This window comes from Thermobia domestica, chromosome 3 (genome assembly GCF_964235325.1).
Source record: "Thermobia domestica chromosome 3, izTheDome1.hap1.1, whole genome shotgun sequence".
In the NCBI taxonomy this organism is placed as follows: Eukaryota; Metazoa; Arthropoda; class Insecta; order Zygentoma; family Lepismatidae; genus Thermobia; species Thermobia domestica.
The window spans coordinates 130,078,895-130,100,458 of NC_137456.1; the positions used below are offsets into that span (position 1 = coordinate 130,078,895).

The 21,564-nt window shown below is 34.6% G+C and overlaps 1 protein-coding gene across 1 annotated transcript in view; it reads right to left on the minus strand.

Annotated features, from left to right (window-relative positions):
* The window catches only part of arr (low-density lipoprotein receptor-related protein 6), a 131,820-nt gene extending 111,616 nt beyond the window's left edge, over positions 1-20,204 (minus strand). Inside the window, exon 1 of the mRNA XM_081751693.1 lies at positions 19,973-20,204. Within this exon, the coding sequence (XP_081607819.1) occupies positions 19,973-20,090 (118 nt within the window). The 5' untranslated portion in view covers positions 20,091-20,204. The remainder of the gene's footprint in view (positions 1-19,972) is intronic.
* Positions 20,205-21,564: the final 1,360 nt, after the last annotated feature.

A 21,564-nucleotide genomic window follows, 5' to 3' on the forward strand; every position in this document is an offset into this window, starting at 1 on the left:
AATAAAGTAGGAAAACATTTAAATGTACAAACGTAAGTATAATTTCTATTTGCTTTCTTTTTAGTAACTGAAAAAATATTTCTTGCGCAACAGCTGTGAGTTCCATTTTATTACAACACATCTCAATTTTTAGGCGCCGCGGACCCCCTGGCTAGGTCCCACGGACCCCACTTTGAGAACTATTGCACTACTTGAATATTTTGAAGCGCTGTGCCGTCAGCAGTCTCGCTGAACTGTTGGTAGTACTGGAGAATAGAATATATATTCATTTATCAACACATAAAATAATTACATGATTAGTTGTATCCATTGTTAAACAGACGAAGAAAGTTGGGAGTTCTACATAAACCTAGTAAATTATATATCATAGAATTGGAAAGCCTAATTAAGGAACTACAAGTTCAGTGCTTTTTATTTTTTCAGAAGGCTGTGAAGTTTAAAAAAAAAAATATCCACTGCCTTCCGTTGACCCATAATGGCAATCGTCAGACTCATTTGGATTGAACTATTGCATATGCAAACAAACATGACGCCAGTTCTAATTGACAGTATGAAAAGTACTACATCAAACACTGTTCACATATAATGGCAGAATTTCTAACTGTAACGTCGAAAAGTACTAAACGAACAACTTATCTTTTTTTTTTTTTTTTTTTTTTTCATTTTAGTAGCTGATAATCTTACACTTTGTTGTTTTCACCAGATCGTTTAAGAAAGAATGCATTAGGAAATCTAAGGTATAAACAGAAAAATAGTAACACTGAATAATATAATAAATAAATATGCGTTCTTACCTAATGAAAACGAAAATTTATCGCTAATCTCACTGCCATTTTATTTTTTCATTTTTATTTTTATTTTATTTTTTGAATTTTAGTAAATAACCTAAAGATAAGGAAGTATTAAAAACCGTAGGAAGTAGATCAGGTAGTATCTGCAAAATGCTAATAACTTTCCAAACTTTTTCTTAAAAACTAGAAATTTGGGTACGCAGTTTATGATGTCGTAACTGTTGGGTACACAAACTATACATCACAAAAAGCCTTGATAACAATTGAATTAATCATTGCGAAAAGACGATATGTCCATCCCCACTACTTTTCATTTTACTGGAAAGTCGAGAGGTACGCGAAGAAACGCGCATCCCCTGTGAACAGACAAATTGTCTGGTCACATTATGTTACATATCCTACACTATTGCCTCAATATCATCGATGCCATTGTACACGTCGCATTTACAATCCAAGGGTTTTTTCTTTCTCCTCAACAATTTACTTTGGTGGATATATGGCCTTTTCGAAATGACTGATTCAATTATTTGTTCATTTTATCGAATACCCTTAATATTGCACCAATTTCAAATCTTGTAGATCAACATCCTATGACACTTCATTATATCTGCTTTGCTTATTGTGCAAACTATATAATATTACTGTCTACAAATAAATGTATCTATGATTATATTCTATTCTCTGTTTAAATTACTTAAGCCAATACTGAGAACTGGATATTTTGCACGTATAGAATGTGATTCAAGTATCAGAGAGTAGCATAAAATATTCAACTGTCCAGCATTAAGGCTAAATTTTTGTTAATAATAAAGAGAATTCATTTAGTTATTTTTACTTCGTAAAATGCTTCAAATTTCTAACCCAAATTTTCTATAATGATTCAGATTTTTTAAATCCAAACTCTCTATAATGCCTCAATTATCCTAACTCAACTCTATAATGCTTCAAGTTTCCTAACCCAAACTTTCTATAGAGCTTCAAATTTTTAACTAAAACTCTATACATTGCTTTAAATTTTTTAGCCTATCTTCCTACATAATGCTTCAAATTTTCTAACCCAAACTTTCTATAATGCTTCAAATTTCTTAACCCAATCTTCCTATAATGCTTCAAATTAGCTATCCCAACCCAACACTTGTAAATGCTTTGACAAAGGCAACAGTCGCTGAAATTATCAGGTCTAAAACACAATTCGCTGAGTGCATACATTTAATAACATGTTCTTTTGTATACTGCAACTTACTATGTCAATTATATTGACCCACTGTTAGAAAGAAGATAAATTAATCAAAATTCAGTAATATCAAAACCTAATTTAGAATTGTGCGACAAACATAAAACTCTCTGTAATACAGGCCCTTGAAGTAGATTCATACCAAACCATAACCCATAATATATGCTTTCATAAATGTTTACCAAAAAAGAGATGTTTCTCTGCTTAATGTTTGTTTGTTTGTTTTTTTTTTTTTTTTTTTTTCTAAAATTTCCTAATTTTTATTTGGGAAGAGCTTGAAGTTTATGAGCATAAGCATAACCAGTGGTCGAAATGAGACGGTATGCGATGGTATGCCATACCGCCTCTGGTTTTCCAGTAATGAGGACATACCGTCTCTGGTATTTCAGTGATCAAGTCAGTATTTAAATAACAGGTATGTTGAGTCAAAATCATAATAAAACATACCGCCTCTGCTTTTCTTCCACTTCGAACAATAGGCATAACTAATATTTCGTTTTGTTTGTATTCAGCAATAATCTTCCGGATACAACCTTGAAGATCATTTTATACTGATAATCAGTGGCAGATTTAGAAAAATATTTTGGGAGGGTTTTTCCATATTAATGTTTAGTTTTTCTAAAAATACCTAATTTTTATTTGAGGAGAGTTTAAGTTTATGAGTAAAGGCATAACAAATATTTCGATTGTTTTAGAAATTTCGGGGTACAGGCTTCAATCTGTAAGACATCTCCACCCTAACCAGGGTTTGCCCAAGTGGATCCAGCCAAAAAAAAAAAAAAAAAAAAAAAAACTTTAAAACCCACCTGAGTTTTTGAGCTTTTTGTTAGTGTATTATTGGTACAACTAAGGTGATCACATTGAAAGTGATTTTTATCAGATTTTAGACTTCCTTTGGGAGAATCAGGTGCTTTTACGTTAAGGTATACAACAACATTCAACATAAGACCTTTCTATTTATCAAGTTCTGAATGCACTGAATGAATTAAAAGAAAAAAAAACTTAGCCTGAGATAGTTATAGAACAAATTAATGTATGGATTATGCTTATAGCCTATTCGAAGTTTAGAAAATACTTTCCGTAAATAGTGTGCTCGTGGACTCGGCAACACCGAGCGACGTTATCACTCATACGTTTGACGGGTTTAAGGCCAAAGGTGCCGGTACTAATAGTAAATAAATAAATACATTAGTAAAACTGTTAGTATTATTTGTTACCTTTGATGTAAAACACAAGAGTATTCTTCAGTAAAATTTGTTGCTACTCTCCAAATAAGCATTCTGTACAGTCAACATAAGCAATAGAAGCTTAATGCTCGGAATTCCGAAGACTATGAAACGCTTACTATTTCAAGTGCTGAATTCAAATTTCCGTACTAGTGGAAGTTTCGATGTTAAGTGAAGAAAACTGTATTTTCGGAAAAAATCTGCCTTGTGAAAGAAGCGCTCGGGAAATTCCCGCAATTGTACGCAGAAGCATCGGAAATGAATACTTCAATAAAACTATTTATTTTACTAGCAGCGTTCACCCCGCTTCGCTGCGGTCACCCCGGAACGCAATAAACTTTGTTACTTAGATAATTTTTACTTTTTCGCTTTCAAGTGATATGATAAAAACCATAGAAGATTGCAGTAAATGTTAACATTATATCGCCTGTCATTTATGTTAACCCGCCCCGCTTCGCTGCGGTCACCCCCGAACGCAATAAACTTTGTTACTTAGATAATTTTTACTTTTTCGCTTTCAAGTGATATGATAAAAACCATTATAACGCCTGTCATGTATGTTAACCCGCCGAGTGACACGGTCATGCGGGTTGCATATAAATACGTTTATTTTTATACCTATGATGAACTAACAAAGGATTTGTACGTAATGGACACCTGAATGGTCAATTATCTCAAGACACTGGTAATTGAAAATTAAAGTGATATGATAAAAGCCATCTAGGGTCCAAATCCTAATAACCCCCCAAAAATAAAAGAAATTGGTTCAGCCGTATTAGCGTGATGAGCGGACAAAGGATTTGTACGTTCTCTTTTATATATATAGATAGATTTTTACGTTGGAAGATATTTAATTTCATTTAAGACATTTTGAAGCAATTACTTTATAAAATATGATATGAATTATATCTTTGTTAATTGTTTTAAATTAATTTTTAGGAAAGAACCGTCTTGCAACAAATGCTCGTCAAAATCTCGTAATTGAACGCACAAATTATCGGAAGTGAACTTCAACAGTAAAGCCATTTTTTAACGCTGGAAGATGTTTATTCCATATAGGACATTTTGAAATATTTATTTATTTTATACAACATGAATTGTATCTTTGTTTTAAATTAATAGGCCCCTTTTGGTATTCATATTTGGGGAACGTCAGTCACACTTCTGGATGACTTGATCTATATTTGCTCGTTTGTCTGCCGAGCTCCATGGCTAAGCGGTTAGCGTACACGTTTTCGGCGTGTGCGACCCGGGTTCGATTCCCGGCGGGAGCTCATGTGGTTTGGATTACACGTTAATCAGTAGGTCCCGTCTCATATAGCCTCGCTGCTGAAAGGAACGTTAAACACAAAATCAACTCAACTCGTTTATCTGCCTCTGTCACACACACTACAGGGTGCAATTATCGGTCTTTTAAGTTAAAATTTTCCAAGTACAAGCACGAGACACAGTAAATTTCTTGTATAGATTTTGGCGACATACCAACGTAAAATTTCAAAATGGAGGCAATTTTTTTCAAAATAACGAGTATCCACGCTACAAAGCGCAATTTTCAGTCTTTTAAGTTGAAATTTTGACGGTGGAAGCACGAAATATGCTAAATTTGCTGTATAGATTTTCTCGGCGATCCAATGTAAAATTTCAAAATGGCGGCCATTTTTCCAAAACAGCAGTGAACAGAAAATTGTTGCAAGTTGTGACAATGACAATCTTGAAATATAAATCACATTTTAACACCTTTACCCCAAAGACATTAAAATATTTCGAAAAAAAAAAAAAACGGTTAAACCCGAAAAAACCCATATGGGCCCAGTTGGGTGGGGCTTTTTCAAAAAAAGCCCGGGTTTTTTCAAACCCTGACCCTAACCCCCTTCGCAAATCCGTCACTGCGGGTAATTAGTAATAACAACGATTTAAAAACGAGAAAGGAAGTCGCCCAGGATTCACAGTACACGCACTATCTCTACACTCACAGATGGAATTAAGAAAAACTTTTGTCAAAATGGTCGAATTCGGGGTTGAATCCCGGACTTCCCGATAGAAGTACATAAACTAACCACTTAGTCATGGCAGTTGTGCAGTTGTGCTTAACTTAAATATATTCTCTCTATGGCCTATGGAATCCGAAGGTTCAATGCCGCGTTCACAAAAGCTCTCCACTGACTTTTATCCTTAGCCAACTGGATCCAGTTTTTACTTTGTATTCTTATTTCTGCGAGATCCATCTTAATTTTGTCCTCCCATCTGATTCCTTGGTTTTCCTAATGTACGTTTTCCGATTAGATTCCCAGTTAAAATTTTGAAAGCATTCCTACCTTCTTCCATTCTCGCTGCATGACCTGCCCACCTGAGCCTCCTAGACTTCATGACTGTAACGATGTTTAGTAAACCGTATAAATTATGCAGTTCTTCGTTATGAAGTTTTCCCCATTCCCGTTCCTCTTGGGTCCGAATATTCGTCTCAGGATTTTATTTTCAAATACTTTCAGTCTGCGTTCTTCCCTCAGCGCAAGCGACCATGTTTCACAGCCATACAGAATAATCGGCATCATTATCGTTTTATATATTTTCAGCTTTAAATTCCTCGACAGAATTCGCGACAAAATATTTTGAACTGAATAATAACAAGAATTTCCTGATTTCAGTCGACATTTAATTTCTTTGTGGATATGATTTTGGTCTGGTAATATTGATCCTAGATATTTGAAAGTATCCAGTTTGTCGAAAGTATTATTTGATATTTTAACGCATCCACAATTTGCCGTATTACGATCCTGGTGAACTTTCATGTATTTAGTTTTCACTGCATTTACTTCTAAACCAATGTCGTTGCAAGCGTTTAGTAAGGCCTATGCACTTCTTTCTATTGTTCTCCTATTATCCCCTATTAAATTTTCATCAGCAGCATACGCCATAACCTGGTGAATACCATTCAGCTCTAGGGCCTGGTTGCTATCTTTAATTTTTCTTATAGAACAATGCTGAATAATAATGGCGATTACGCATCTCCTTTTTTCAGACCATTCTCGACGTTGAAGCTCATGGAAATGAATTTATCTACTCGGACTTCACTCTGGGATTCATTTAAACACATTTTAATTAGTTTAACTAGCTTTTTCGGTATTCCGAATTCTGTAAGAGTTGTACAGCGGTGGACACTTCTAAATGGTACACCTTAGCCGTAAATCTCCATATGGCTGTACCATTTAGAAGTGTCGCCCGCTGTACAATACTTCCCTCCTATAAGAGTCGTAAAGCTTTTTACAATCAATAAACAGCTGATGTACTAGGTAATATATTCCCATTTCTTTTCGAGTATTTATCGAATAGTAAATATCTGGTCGATAGTTGATCGATTTCCCTAAATCCACACTGATAATCTCCAATAATTTCATCTGTGTATGGAATCAATCTTGTTAATATAATGTTAAGAGAAATGCCTCGCTAATTATTACAATAAGTTCTGTCGCCTTTCTTGTGAATTGAAACAGTGGTTGATTCTTTCCATGTTGTTAAAAATTCAGAAATCTTCAGGACTGGGTAAACCGTGATGGTGGTTATAAGCCTAGGAAACCACACGATCAGATGAACGGTCTATTACGCATATGATCCATGAACAGAAAATTCGGTACTTGCCCGATTCTAAACAAGCTTAAGGAACAGTCAGTGCATTATAGAATTTTGAGTTTTACCGATTTTGCAGATCCGAAGCACCTGAGAGGTGGTAACAGATTATTACGTATGTGATCAATGAATGAAAAATTTGTTCGAAATATCCATACTATATATATTTAAGTTAAAACTTAAAAGTTTCAAGAATGTGCAGAACCACCCGAAACCAAGCTCTTGATGTGCAGCCTTTAAGATTATCATATAAATGTATTTCTCTCATGTTTTATTTTGCTTCAAAAAGAAGGTGTGTGATATTTTGAAGTAAAAATACTATATACAATTTTGCTAGTTATTTGTGTATCATTTGTTTGAAATAAAAGTACTTACTTTGTGTATAAGAGGTTAAAAAATTATTACATCTATTGGTTAATCCTTAGGAATGCAAAATGTAAATATGTTAAAAATTAAAAAAAAAAAATCTTTTCGAAATTCATGGTTTATTGTAGGTTTTATATTATTACCTACATCAACCACTAACTAAATGAGCTTTAGTGCTGTAGAGAAGCGAAACAAAGTCTGCTTTACCAATTTAAAGCAAAATGTTGAAAAAAGCCAAAAATTTCCCAAGCAAAAAAGCAAAGCAGAAAAAACCGAGTTTTTTAAGCCTTTTTTTTCGAACCCTTGCATCTCTACTTTCACATTGTGTTCGTTTTATCTTGGACACCATACAACTGCACACGACATATTGAAGCCCTCCCCGCTAGTAGCTAGCATGCGTGCCTTTGGTGTATGTGGTTCCGAGTCCAATTCTCGGCAGGAGAGCATTGAAAAATTTGGACCATTACGGTGGTTTAGATTTCACTTGTTCTTGTCTCTAGAGCCTCGGTGTTGAAAACGGACGCTCAGCTTCAATCAATAAACGAAATATTTAGATAAGTCTTTTCTAAATCATTTTATTTAACGACTCACAGAATATATTTTTCTTCTTCTTAAATGCTCATTTCGCCATTCCTATCCTTATTTTTGTTTCGGTTAACATTCCGAAACAGAAGTCATAATCTACAAACTGTATAGCACTGTCCGTCAGAAATACCGCCTTCCCTACTACACCTTTATTCACTCTGTGAAAGACAATGCCTCTGTCGAACTCCGCTTTCAAATATATTGTATTGGTTGCTGATGAGAGGCTGCATACGTATAAAGGGAACTTTATTCTTTCTCCAGAATGTCGACCATCGGGGAATAAAATAACAAGGTCAGAAAAGTAATGGAAATTAGCTTCACTTAAAAAATAAATAAATAAATAATAATAATAATAGGATGATGATGTAATGCCTCATTACACCAACACAGATATTTTTTTCTTCTTTCTTGATTTCGCAAGTAGTTTCACGGAACTTCCGATACGATGAATAATTATAAATTTGTTTAATACGATAAAATCTACAACCTAACTACTAACAATTACTAACAATGCTCCCTAATCTAACATCATTCTATAGATCTATCAATATAGTATCTTATTCGCTTCCGTCTTATCTTTTAAGATCTTCCTCAATGTAAAACTTCATTTCTGAGATATCCCTTTCCTCTTTCAAAGTGAGCTCTGCTGCAGTAATACATATATAATGAAGATAATTTTAATTTATAGGCCTAGATGTTGAAATGCTATTTTTTCCTAGTATGTTACACTCCTCTATAGATTTTACCTGACTTTTGGACGTTCCTGAATATATTCCTGGTATATTTTTATGACTAAAATAAAATTCTTTACAATTTTTTGGCCTTCTCTTAGTCTTTTTAAGGGTCGCAACCTAAAAGTCACGTATATATCAATAGTTTGGCAATGAATAAATAATTAGCAAGTGATCAGTGGAATTTCCTTTGAATTTGTATTTCCAGGGAAAATAGTATGGATAGTACCGAACAGTGGCTGCCCTATACTTCGTTGTATTTAATTATTAATTTACAGTATATGCCGAAAGTTCCAGTAAGTACAGTACTGCTGGAGATCTCTTGCCCCAACCACTACCCATTTCCCCCCACACATCCCAGGGCTGATCTTAAGCAGCACGTGCGCTGTCATTCTCTTTAATGTTGCCGTACTTCTGTAACCTTTCATAAACAACAAAATTCAACATTTTTTTAAAAAAGCAATGAATGGAAGATAAAAGAAATGGACAACACAGAGGTGTGGCAACGTTGATTTTTAGGTAACGGGGGTTATAAATCTGTGAGGACTTTCCAGATTCTAGGAAAAAAGCATCTTTAACTGTGTCTGCTAGTATACAAGACTACTAGCTAAAGGACATTCGGGACAATCCAGATGGTCCAAACAGCGAAGTCTAGGTACGAGTTAACAGACAAAAATCACACAACTTCTCGACTTCGGCACGTAGTCAGCATACGCCTCGTCCGCACTTACCACAATTAATCTAACTTAAAGAGGTTGAATGAGACACTAAGCCACTTGAAACAGACAAACAAGGAATAAATCTCGTCTGCAACGGAGATCGAACCCAGACAGTCTGGTTGGTAGACAGATGCCTTACAGTATGTCACCGTCACAACTGCTTACACTACCACTTTCAGGTTAATAACAATAGTTCTCCATATGCAATATCACGAACTCAATCAACTTTCTACCTAGCATTTATTTACTTTTTTCAATGCGTCATACAAGTTCAAACAAAACAAAAATTCACCAAAAAAAAAATAAATAAATAAAACATTAATTCGATAATTCAAAGGTATAAGGATATAAATTTTCGGTGAATTTATTATTTTAGGATGTAAATTCCACCATCTCTTAAGGTACCAACCACTAACAAGGATCCGCCCTGGAAAGTTATAACACTAAAACAATCACATCAATGTTTAGGCGCTTTAACCTCTCATATCAGATAATAACCGAAATCTATTCGAAGATATTCTAGTAACAAATGTACTTTCATTTCTTCCAACTTATGTACTTATAAGTCAAGTAGTATACTCATCTTAATTAATTCATAATGTGTTCAAACATCCAATGTTGCTGGAAGAAGTCATGCATTTACAGCTATAAAAACATAAATCAAAAGAGGAATGTGCTACAGCCTTTCTAATTCCTGAGAAACGATCAAGTTCGACAGTCCCTACTTTTTTCTTTTTTAAATTCAACCCTAATTACTACGTTCAATTTGTATAACACCAACTACGTTTCGAAAATATACAATTACAACATGAAATTACTCAAGACCAATAGTACTCGCTCAAAAATATACCTGTTACTTGGGGCTGAAATCCGCGGAGACTTGAGAAGTAATATAACTACCAGGTTGAAAATTTGCTCTTTATACATAATGTGACAATAAAATACTTTTTATTATGTTCCGTAAAACGAAAGAAAAAAATTATGAAATTCAGCTTAATTGCTAACAGAACTAACAGGTCTTCTCTGTCGTTATCTTCTGAAACCCCAACTATCTCTCCTTGATTTCTTCGTTTGTTCTGGCGTAAACTCCTATTGAATATTTAAAATATGACTTCAGTAATATGTGTATTAAGCAGTTATAGTCGTTCATAGTGTATATATATATATATATATATATAAGCATCTACTATTAATTTGGGACCCCAAACAGCTGAAATTATCACTCAAAAATTTCAAATCCTAGAGTTAGGTTAAATCACCATATAAATAATTAGAAACATGAACTTTTTATTTTAGTCTTTCATTTGAATTTTTCTGAAAAAAAAAAAAAAAAAAAAAAAGACATGGAGGAGTTAATCGAACTTATCCAATCTGGATCAACCTTGGTATCGCAGTACACCTTAATGCTGCTATTCAGAAAAAAAAAAAAAAAAAAAAAAAAGATTTTGCGATGCTTACGGAGAAAACACAAGATATGTGATAGAAGAAGTATGTTGCAATTCCCGGTGTTGAAGAATTTTGAAGCTCATGTGGTTCGGGTTCCAAGTTAATTAATAAAACCTCATCTTATACAGCCTTGGTGTTGAAAGGAATGCTAAATTCCACCCAATCAACTAATTGTAAGCATATTACACAAATCTTTGTTACCTTTACATTGAATTTTAAGAAATCTTTGGCATCTCTTAAAAGTCCCACGTCCTTTTTCATATATTGAAAAAAAAAAAATCCTTTCAAGATATCGAAATTCACGACAAATTCGAATCTTGCTTTTATTAGTTAACAGTAGCTTCCGTTCCTAGTATTAGTACACGACGATCGGACGAATCTGCAATATGACCGAGAATGTGCTGACAGACGGAAGACTAAATGTTAAAAAACACATTATTCTCGAACGTAAAATTGGCGCGCCGGTTAGACAAGAGATAAAATGCAATCAGTTGCATCTTCTCTCTAAATACTTAATGATATTGTTGGGTTGCATTGTTAACAGTATGAAGGAAATAGCTTCTCTAATTAAAAATTACTTCCTCGAACTTATAAAAAGGGCTATCATTTCTTTTAATTATTAGAAAAAGAACGAAAGAAATCGTTTAATGAGGAAAAAAACGGGTAACGTAGAAACGGATCAGAAAAACGTAAAACTTACGGGAAAAACAGTTAACATCTGGCAACCAACTTAGTACAGCTCAACCTGTTACACAAGCTTCTGAAATATAATGGTGTGCAGACCTTTGTATCCCAAGCAAATACGTAAAATAAAAATCAAATAAAGGATGATCTTTTTACAACTCCGCGTAAGTTCTACTAGTCTCGTTACATATGAGCAGTTTGCTTAGTAACCGAACATTATAAAAACCGGCTTCCTCAACCTCTCTAAACATCCATGAATTACATTTTGCTTTCTTCGCCATCACTGAAACAACAAACGCACGTCCTTAAAAATTATGAAGAAGGATGCTAGCGAAGCACTTGCTATTAACACTAGCGATCATGAACCTATGGCGCAGGACAAAAAATGAATGATCAAATCCCAAGACACTAGTTATTTCCATACTAGCTGTCTTACAAAAAAAGTAAATAGTACATTTAAGTAACAATACGCATGATCACGTCCAGAAGTGTTTCCTGCAATTTAAATTCTCTTCTGAGGTAGTATCAAACGGATCAATTCCAGTAACTTTTATTTATTTTAAAATACTCAATTTGTTCTAAAACAGTGAAAACTGTTTCAATCGTTCACCTCATTCTGAAGTTATCACTGAAGAAACTTCATCACACATGATTGAGCAAAGTGTTCCCAAGTCGCGGTAATGATTTAATTTAGAGAAAAGTTATGACAACAAAGACTCACTTATATTAATAAATAGTACAGTAAGGGACTTCTAAGGAGTATTGATTTTTCGATGTTTATTCTTTCGTGGTTCAATCAATTTTGGTTTTTTATAAACTTCGTTACAATTACTCTTTTAACCGCATGCACAATTTGATCAAGGGGTTCATAAGAACATCAGGAGTTGCTTCATTTGTCACGAACAATGAGCTCCGCTCAATTTTCCAAAACCCTTACGTGAGTTTAAATGAAGTTCAATTGAAGAGCCCTGAAGGTAATTCTATCATATATTTATTCTAATCTCCCCGTGAGATAACTGACACGCGAGCTCCTATCGACCTCAAATTTTACTTCATTCTACTTACACTAAGATATACGGTCAAGCAAATACATTTATATACTGGATACTACGAAGTTGGAACTAAGTTACACTACCAATCCGATAGTTCACATTTTGGACTATCGGAAATGCAGGAATCAGCAAACAGTGTTCTAAAATGACAACTAACTAACTCTATGGCCTATGGAACCCGAAGGTTCAATACCAGGTTCACAAAAGCTTTCCACTGATTTCTATCCTTGGCCAACTGGATCCAGTTTCTACTTTGTATTCCTACGAGATCCATCTTAAAATGACAACACGTACCGTTAAAAAGAAAACAAATGTTTGATATGCGACTGTTTGCTTTATCTGATTGAATGTTCTACTATTATGATATTAGCAACAAAAGCAATTAGTGTGTAATACCGAATATGTTAATTCACTGCATTTAAAAATAATTTTAAGTAATTAAGCCTTAAATAGAATTAAGAAGCAAAGCCTTAGCAATGACTTGGATATTAATTACAGAAATAATGCAAACAGTATTTCGATATGGTATTTACAGTCACATGATTGAGTACGAATTTTATGATCGAAAAACATCTTTTAAAAAATTTTGTAAGTCAATTTGCAAGCTATCGAACACTGCCTCAGTATAAAATTTTACTATCTAATCTGATGTTGGACTATTGGTCTTTCGCAATCAAAAGTCGGCATTTCACTACATAAATTTATTAGTGTAGTAAACACTGAGAATTAATAAGTAACTACTATATACTTTTTCTGATTATTCTTATAACTAACTCTCTACATTAAGGTACTATTTATCTCTTTTAACTGCAGATACCGTTGGTAGATGACAATTTAAGGACACCGCAAAAGCGAGGTAAATAACAGGAACAAGTAAATGAAAAGACAAAAGGAAAAAAAGAAAGAGCGAAACTTAAAATATGAAATATATACAAAAGAACTATTCTTGCAATTCGCTTTATGATGACAGCTTGTATTGAAAGTATATTCTTGCGTATTTTGCTCTTTGGTAGCGGATTTTTAATGAAAGAATAGATATTTTAAAAATGAAAACATGTGACTGTGCTTCGAATTACACCCAGGTCTCCGTTTTACCGGCCGGTGCGTTAACCAATGTGCTTGCTATCCATTTTTATTTCTCGATGTGTTCGATGTTTTATGTTTAAAAATCAGTTGTAGGGCAATGCACAACAACATGAATCACAATAAAAGGGTAAGTATATCGTTGCAGCCACGAATGAAAAATAACATAAATGTACAAACACACATAGAGAAAAAGGTATCGAAAGAGGATTAGACAATGTAATGAAAAACATGACGTACTATTAATGTGAGATAAGAACTACTTTTAAGTTCTAAATGAATTTTATTCCGAGTAATTTTATTTCTGGACCTGACACCACCTAGTGTGCCTCGAAGGTCCCAGTTCTCAAGTCTACAAGTGCAAAGTGCGTACTGCGGTAAGATGTAGACTACAGTGTAATCGCGTCCTTAATATGGCGGTTCCTCGTAGTAGGAATAACGTGACTGACAGAATGCCTTCTAAATAAAATTTTAAAATTCAAATTTTTAATATTTTTTTGTTGAGATGAATACTTTTGTGAGCTGATGTTATAATTTCTTTGAGAAATATGCAAATTAATAATTGAATATCAAAATGTTCCAAAAATAACGGAAACTTATTTCTGTTGTATTCTCTGACAAGGAAACTACTTGGGCTCGAACGGATGAATACGCATAAAAAGGAAAGCATATGTAGTGTGAACACCCCGGGACTAAACAGTGATGTCCGTTTTTCGGCAAGATCGTGTAAACAAGAGCAGGGCAAAAGTAGAGCACATGCCATAACTACAAGGCGTTATAAAGTCGGGCCTCAAGCCATTTTTGCGGAAAAAGGTTGGATTGAAAAAATCGGCGCACACGTATCTTATTACTTTTAGGGGCATACATTTTAAATGAAAAAAGAAGTGTCCCAGGGTCCCCTGTAGGATCCCAGTCAGGGTCCAACCAAAATTTTCAAATGGTAAAAGGGGGTCAAGTAGTATACCGTTGGAAAGCATTGTTAAAAGAAACAAGATGTTGCAAGTCCCGAGTCTCTATGCTTACCCTGTACAAAATGGTAGGCAGTCAAAATGTCAACACAGTTGTCATGAAAGAGTCTGTGACCACCATTTTGCATAAATGATCTACTACTTGAGCTCCCTTACCATATGAAAATTTTGTTTAGACCCTCCGGGGGACTCTGGGGCACAACTTTTTCACTCACAATGTGTGCCCCTAAAAATAATGGGATACGTGTTCTCCGAATTTTCCATCCACCCAACCCTTTTTTGCAAAAACGGCCCGGGGAATGAATTTTATGCGTATTTTTATGCGTATCTTTCAGACAATCAACAGTACTTTGCCCTGCTCTTACGAGCGTTTACACGATCTTGCAGAAAAACGGACATCACTGTTTGATTCCGGGGTGCTCACATTATACATGCTTTCCTTTTTGTGCGTATTCATCCGTTCGAGCCCAAGTACTTTCCTTGTGGATATACAACTGTATTTAAAACAGTGTGGCAAAAGTAACCAAACATTATAGTTAAAATGCTATAACGATATTTGTGCTTAAAATAAAACACGTAGTTTACATAGTTTGATTGTGATAATTAGGCTATCGGTAGTGTAGTCATTTACATGTAAATTAGAAATTTTAATGGAATATAAAATAAAATTTTAAGCTAGGCCTATAGCACAGAATAATGAATAACTACATTATCCATTATCCTATGGCTACAGCTACAAGTGTTAATTCATAGGTAGACAGTTAGGTATAACTTGCTAGTTTTGTTTCTAAATAAACAAATACCGCAGTACCTTTCGAGGTTACTATATTTCCTTGCACTTGGTTTATGTCAGGAAATAATATACAAATTACCGTACGTTTCGCAATTTTTGACAGCTGATCAAGTTTTCACAAAGAATATGGAGTCAGTATTTCGAAGATTTACAGACATACAAAGAAAGAGTAACATCTACGAAACTTAATGATTAGCGTAATACGATAGAAATAACACAATTAAGCTAAGTATCACTACTATGTAATCCACAGCACAGAAAGCAATAACATAATATAAACTTTTAGTATATCGTGTATTCCAACGCAGTTTTGTGGTAAATTCATTATAAATAGTGTTCCCCTTAGTACCTTCGGTCCGCTAACACTCTTGCCAGTTGCCTGTCTTCGCTCGCAATGAACTTTATTTTTAAGGGCTAAAGTTATTATTGAAGTTATTTTTAAGGGCTAAAACACCATATCGTTTGTAAACATGACCATAGCACAGCAATATCTTCGGCTCCCTACACCTAAGTGATACTACTCTCGGGGGTTACGAAATATTCACTCGCACAGGCATAGCTGGGAAGAAACCAATAGTTTGATGGTTTTTAAGCTAGTACAAGTTTATTTTGTGCATAACACAGCATGTATTTAACCATTGATTTCATGCTTCGCTCATGTTAATATGCGCGTGGAAGATGAAAATGACAAATATTTGTAGATGGGGCAATCGAATACAACCTCTGAAGCTGTTAGCATCACGAAAAATGAAACAGAAAAAGAGAAAGAAACTCTATATAGTTGGCCCATATTATAAATCTATATTATAACTGGGAAGTCATTCAACTAAAAGTATTGGTGCATTAGTTTTAATTAATTATTACTTATTTATTACTTTTACTATTTATTACTATTTACTTATTTATTAGCACGCAAAATTACCCTATTCTTTCATTGAGTTTTAAGTTCTACCACTACAAGGTGCTCGAACGAAGTGTGGAACAAAAATTACTTTGAAAATGAAATGAAATCTTTAAGTTTTACGTCCCATGTTTATACCGGCTAGGCTAGTACACTTCAATTGTACACTTTGAACTTGAATAGGTAGTCGAAGTATATGCTTCGTGCTTTTAGATACAACCCTAATACGCTGGTAAAGTCATTTGCTGTGACTGTCACTGGGCGCAGCGTTATTGGTTACAAACAAACCGTTGCTAGGACGGTTACTGATAGTCAATACGGTGTTTACTTGTAGATGCGTTTAAGTATAAATTGCAGATTAATAATGTTGATATAGCTTTTTCTAAAACATAACAACAACAACATGGATAATGGTTTGATGTAAGTAATAGTGAAAAAAACACAAAACAAAATTGTTCTATATGTTGTGTTTTAGATGAAAAATAAAAAATATTTTCTGGAATGGCTATTATTACACGACTCACGGGACAATTTGTTACTTAACAGCATATCTAAGACAAATATTTTCCGGACAGCATTCCAGTGCACTGTATACATTAAATCGTGCAGCTTAATAATACGGGGTCATATTGATAGCCGCTGGCATCACGTCTCCTCGTGGAAAAAAGTCCTAATACCCTCTACAATTTTATTTTTCTTCGCGCCTACCCAACAACTGAGTGCAGATTTATAATATCCTTGGAAATTTATCCTTATAAATAAAAATGAAACCGATTTTATCTATTACGTTATGGTTTTTAAAAAAATGAACGCTTTGAAATGAAACTAAACATATTAAGCACTTTTATATATATAATATTCATACTTAACCAAAATTCATATCCTAATGGACGAGATTCAAAAGGGGCTTCAAAGGAAATTCAAAATATTATATAACAATTCTCAACAGCTTCTCGAGTTAGAGAGATTAAACTCGGAATGCCGACTCCTCGTTGTAAATAACTGCACACTTACCCCACACTTTTCAAAAATAGCGCTTAAGTTCCTATATTCTCGTCTTTATGTGTCACCTTGCTTGAAAAAAACGGCCGAATCTTTCGAAATTAATTTTTGTATATAATATTTTACTCAAACAGAGATGTTATCATTTCCGTTTGTTACTGAAAAATTCAACCTAAGTGGCGCAGGTCCGCAATTACGGAATGACGAGGGGGGGCTCTGCCCACTGAAAATGTTAGTTGTTTGTTGGTTTGTATTATGGCTGAAAGGTGAACTAAGTAAATATTTTGCATACAACTTATTCTTCCCACGTAAAGAATGCGCATTCAGCTAGTATTTCTTCTAAGTATTTCTATCAGAGTTAGCAGCAGTGGAATGCACATAAGGGAAGACAAATACATACCAATCTGCGAGGTAGTTATTACAAGCAAGCTCGGCACGTCTTTTGGTTCTGAGCACGACGAAACTGTATATTCTACGTGGAGTTACCTCCAGAGCTAGTATTCTACGTGGGCTAACTAATATTGGCATTTACCTAAAGGAACGCAAGTGCGAAGAAATACGCACCAATATTTGCTGGGCATCCAATACTAGCTAGCTTACTGCATTACAGCTGTTTAGTAATAAACCACGCTTTTTAAAGCTGTTTCTGTACTTAGAGATGAGTGGTATCGTATGCTTGGTACCTACATAAATAACCTGATTGTATATTACTACTCCTTGGTAGGTTAATACATCCTGTCTGTAAATTATTCAAAAAAACATAATCTCCTATTTTTGATTACTGTAAACGTTGTTAAGAGCTGCCGAACAAGCGAATCATAAATATAAAAGATTTTGATATTGAGTTTAACATACCATTCAACAGCGAGGCTATATGAGAGTGGACCTACTGATTAATGTGGAACCCGAAAACCACGTGAGCCCCCGCTGGGAATCGAACCCGAGTCTCCCACGCCAGAGGCGCGTACGCTAATTGCTTAGCCACGAAGGAGCTAGCGAATTATAAAAGATACACGATTCAAATTTGGGCGCACATTATTAACAGTTACAGATTATTATGTCTTGATCGCATTGTTAACTTCAGTGAAAAGAAAGTAGTTTAATATGAAAGGAAACTGCATTTTCAGGTTTTTGGTAAACTATTACGATTGTATGCAAAAGCCAAACAAATAATTTTCATAGTCTCGGATGTTCAGCATAAAACGTATTATACCTGATATCAATACCTGTAATACTTTGTTTACACTTCTTAGGTATTGCCAGACAAATGTCCCTAATTTCTTTACATGTCTATTACAGTAAATCTCAACTTTTAATAAACAAGTGTAAAATTACAAACATCACATTCATATAAGCCACCGAGGTTTATTTTTCTTGTAACCAGCTACCGAAGCCGGAAATGATGTATTCTGCATCATCGTATTACCTTTAGTGGCAATTTACAATAATCCGTTATTAAAATGGTAATACGGTTAAAATGAGTACCAGCATAAGAAAGAGGACCATGCAAGACATTAATTCCCACCGGCAAAATATTTCTGCACAATGTAGGAAAGCTGAGAGTACGGTTATAAGTGTTAAACCAATACAAGCGGTATAGGAAGTCGTATATCTGTTGATTTTTCACTCAGTACTTACAATAATGCTTACAGCAGACAGCACGATTCAGCCACGAGAGTCACTGCCTATGTCTCAAGTTGAAACACCGCGAAAACCTTATCAAAGTACCTGTAAACACAACATACTGGTACAATCACGATCGAACTAGTGCTCGCAGACGCCACCCAGCACAGGTGGGTGCGTGTTCGTTGCATGAATAACCATTTTCGCGTATAATCACAGTCATACGCACCTGCTCCCTATGGAATTAGCCCGCTCAAGCCAATCAGCTCACCTTGCAGAGTAGATATAAATGTTGTTTGTAGTGGACATCTAGTACAGGTTGGTATTTTACGGAAGATATGTCGGTTTGGACGCATATATCAACCTATACGCAACTATTTTGTCATCCGGCAGGGAACAACAGATTGCAGAATGTCTTACGGAACCATTTGAAGCACGAAGTTATTTTGAATTTGAAGGATTGTGGTAAATCTGCACGGTACCTGGCCCGAATTCCTTAACGGCATGGACTCATACAAAGTTGTATACAAATCGGCCTTGCACTAAATTAATAAACAATCCAATCTATTATCGTAACTATCAAATCACAGCATATGACTACACTGATAATTTAATAACAGGGAACAACTTGCTTTATTAAAAATATCAAGTAATTTTTACGGTACTGTTTTTGCAAGGATGCACTTGTATACAAAACATAGCAAACTTCTGTACAGTACTTCTAACAAACGGTAAAATGTTCACTTTTTTGTGCATAATAACAATAATAATAATGCTGGAAGGAAACCATCAGTCATTTAGAATAATAATATTAAAAACGGATCTGACAGTTTCAATTAGGCCTACTTGTCTTCCGACGAAACTGTGCAGCGCGGATTAAGTTAAAAATTCAGCGGTAGCATACACGCATAGCCGATCTCTTTACCCGAACACCACGCGCTTGAATTTTTGCTCTTAGTGCATTTCAAATTAACAAGAAACTAACATAATTACTAAAAAAAGTACTGTTGAGCCTCAAAATTGTTTGTTATTGTTGGTTTATAGCAACTATAATGTGCAATGTTACTTAAAACAATAGGAAAAATTCCAATGTTTACTTTAGCGCACTCGCAAAAACAGCACAATGTCAACATCGGGTACTCACCATTTACGATAGCTACAACAAAGCTTATTAGGACGATCCACGACGCCACTAACATCCTAGTTAAAATAAAATGTTTCCTGAAACATAACGTCTCTTTATAATTACAGTCACACAGCATAAAAACGAAATATCACGAGATATAACACTCCTCGAACCACTATCACATCAAACACGAACTACTTTTCATACTAAAGTGCTTTCAGGGTAGCCAAGGTCGTTCGAGTGTAATGATCTGTCTTCAACAACTCAGACAAGGGAAACTCTTGAAGAAAATTTCCCTGTTGAGGGATTTTCATGCAAGAATTCAAGAAGGGAACCGGAGAGGGAATTTAGAAAGCTTGAACTAGGGGATTTTATGACTATCAAAGGGACGAAAATGTGTTTTGGAGGGGGAAAATGCGCGCAAGATGTTTCTCGATAAGAATCTCAGAACAATGAACAAGTCTGACCAGCATAAAGGTTTCACCTGCAAACCACAATAATATATAGTACAGCGAAGTGAAAATGTTCTCCAACTAACAACAGTTACTATCATTAAACTATTCTGCTTCGCATAGTTTTTTCTTTTGTTCATTAAAGAAACTGACATAATTTAATACCGTTGAAACAAATCCGCCAGCGGAATAGTGCATCAAATGTGAGGTTAGGATCCACACGAACGTATCGCGGGGAAGCTTGGAAACTTGGGGGCTAAAAGCCAAAACTTTCTCGGGTTTACCTTGAATAAATGGCAATTATTTACCTCCGGTATATGTTGTAATTTTAAAAAGATATGTCCATTTTGTTTATCTTTTCTAAATCTATGAACAAAAAATACAGTGAAATTTCAATTATCCGAATTAATGTGTTCAGTGCATAATCCAGAAAAATTGGGAAATAATGAAAACTTATCAAATGAAAAAAAAGTTTTAAAAAATCCCTAAAACTTCTTTTGTTTAACAAAAAAATAGACGTAATGTACATTAAAAATATCACTTCTACTAGTATTTTTTTAAAAAATACAGAAAATTACACTTAAAAAATTTAACAGGATTTTCGAGAGATTGAAAGTACTTCTTCGAAGCAGTAGGAAGAAAATAGAAACTAATAGACTATCGAACAGTTTTTTTTTTTTATGTGATGTAATAATTGAAATGAAATTGTTGAGTTTTACGTCCCACGATTACAGGGACGGCATTAAGGGTGGGCGACCGCCCACCCCAACAGAAGTAGAATAATGAAGGTGACATCCTGTACTTCAAAAGCAATAGATATTACTTTCGATTGTAATGTAGGCCTAATAGGTTCTAGGATTCTAACTCTGCAATGAACGATGATTTTAGGACAGATACTTGTAGTAATATAATGATGCCAAAAGTCGTGATTAATGAATTAAAGTTTAACATACAATCGTGCTATTGAAACACGGTACTTTACATGTTTTAGATTAGAACTAAACCTTGACAAATGTTCGTTTGTAACTGGATTTGAGGCTTTGGAGTACCCCCTTTTTACGCCAAACAATTTAATATTTCGAACAGCTCAAGCAAATATTCCGATTAATGCGTGCTTCCTGCTGTAGTTATCGTAGATTATTACTGATCCACATTTTG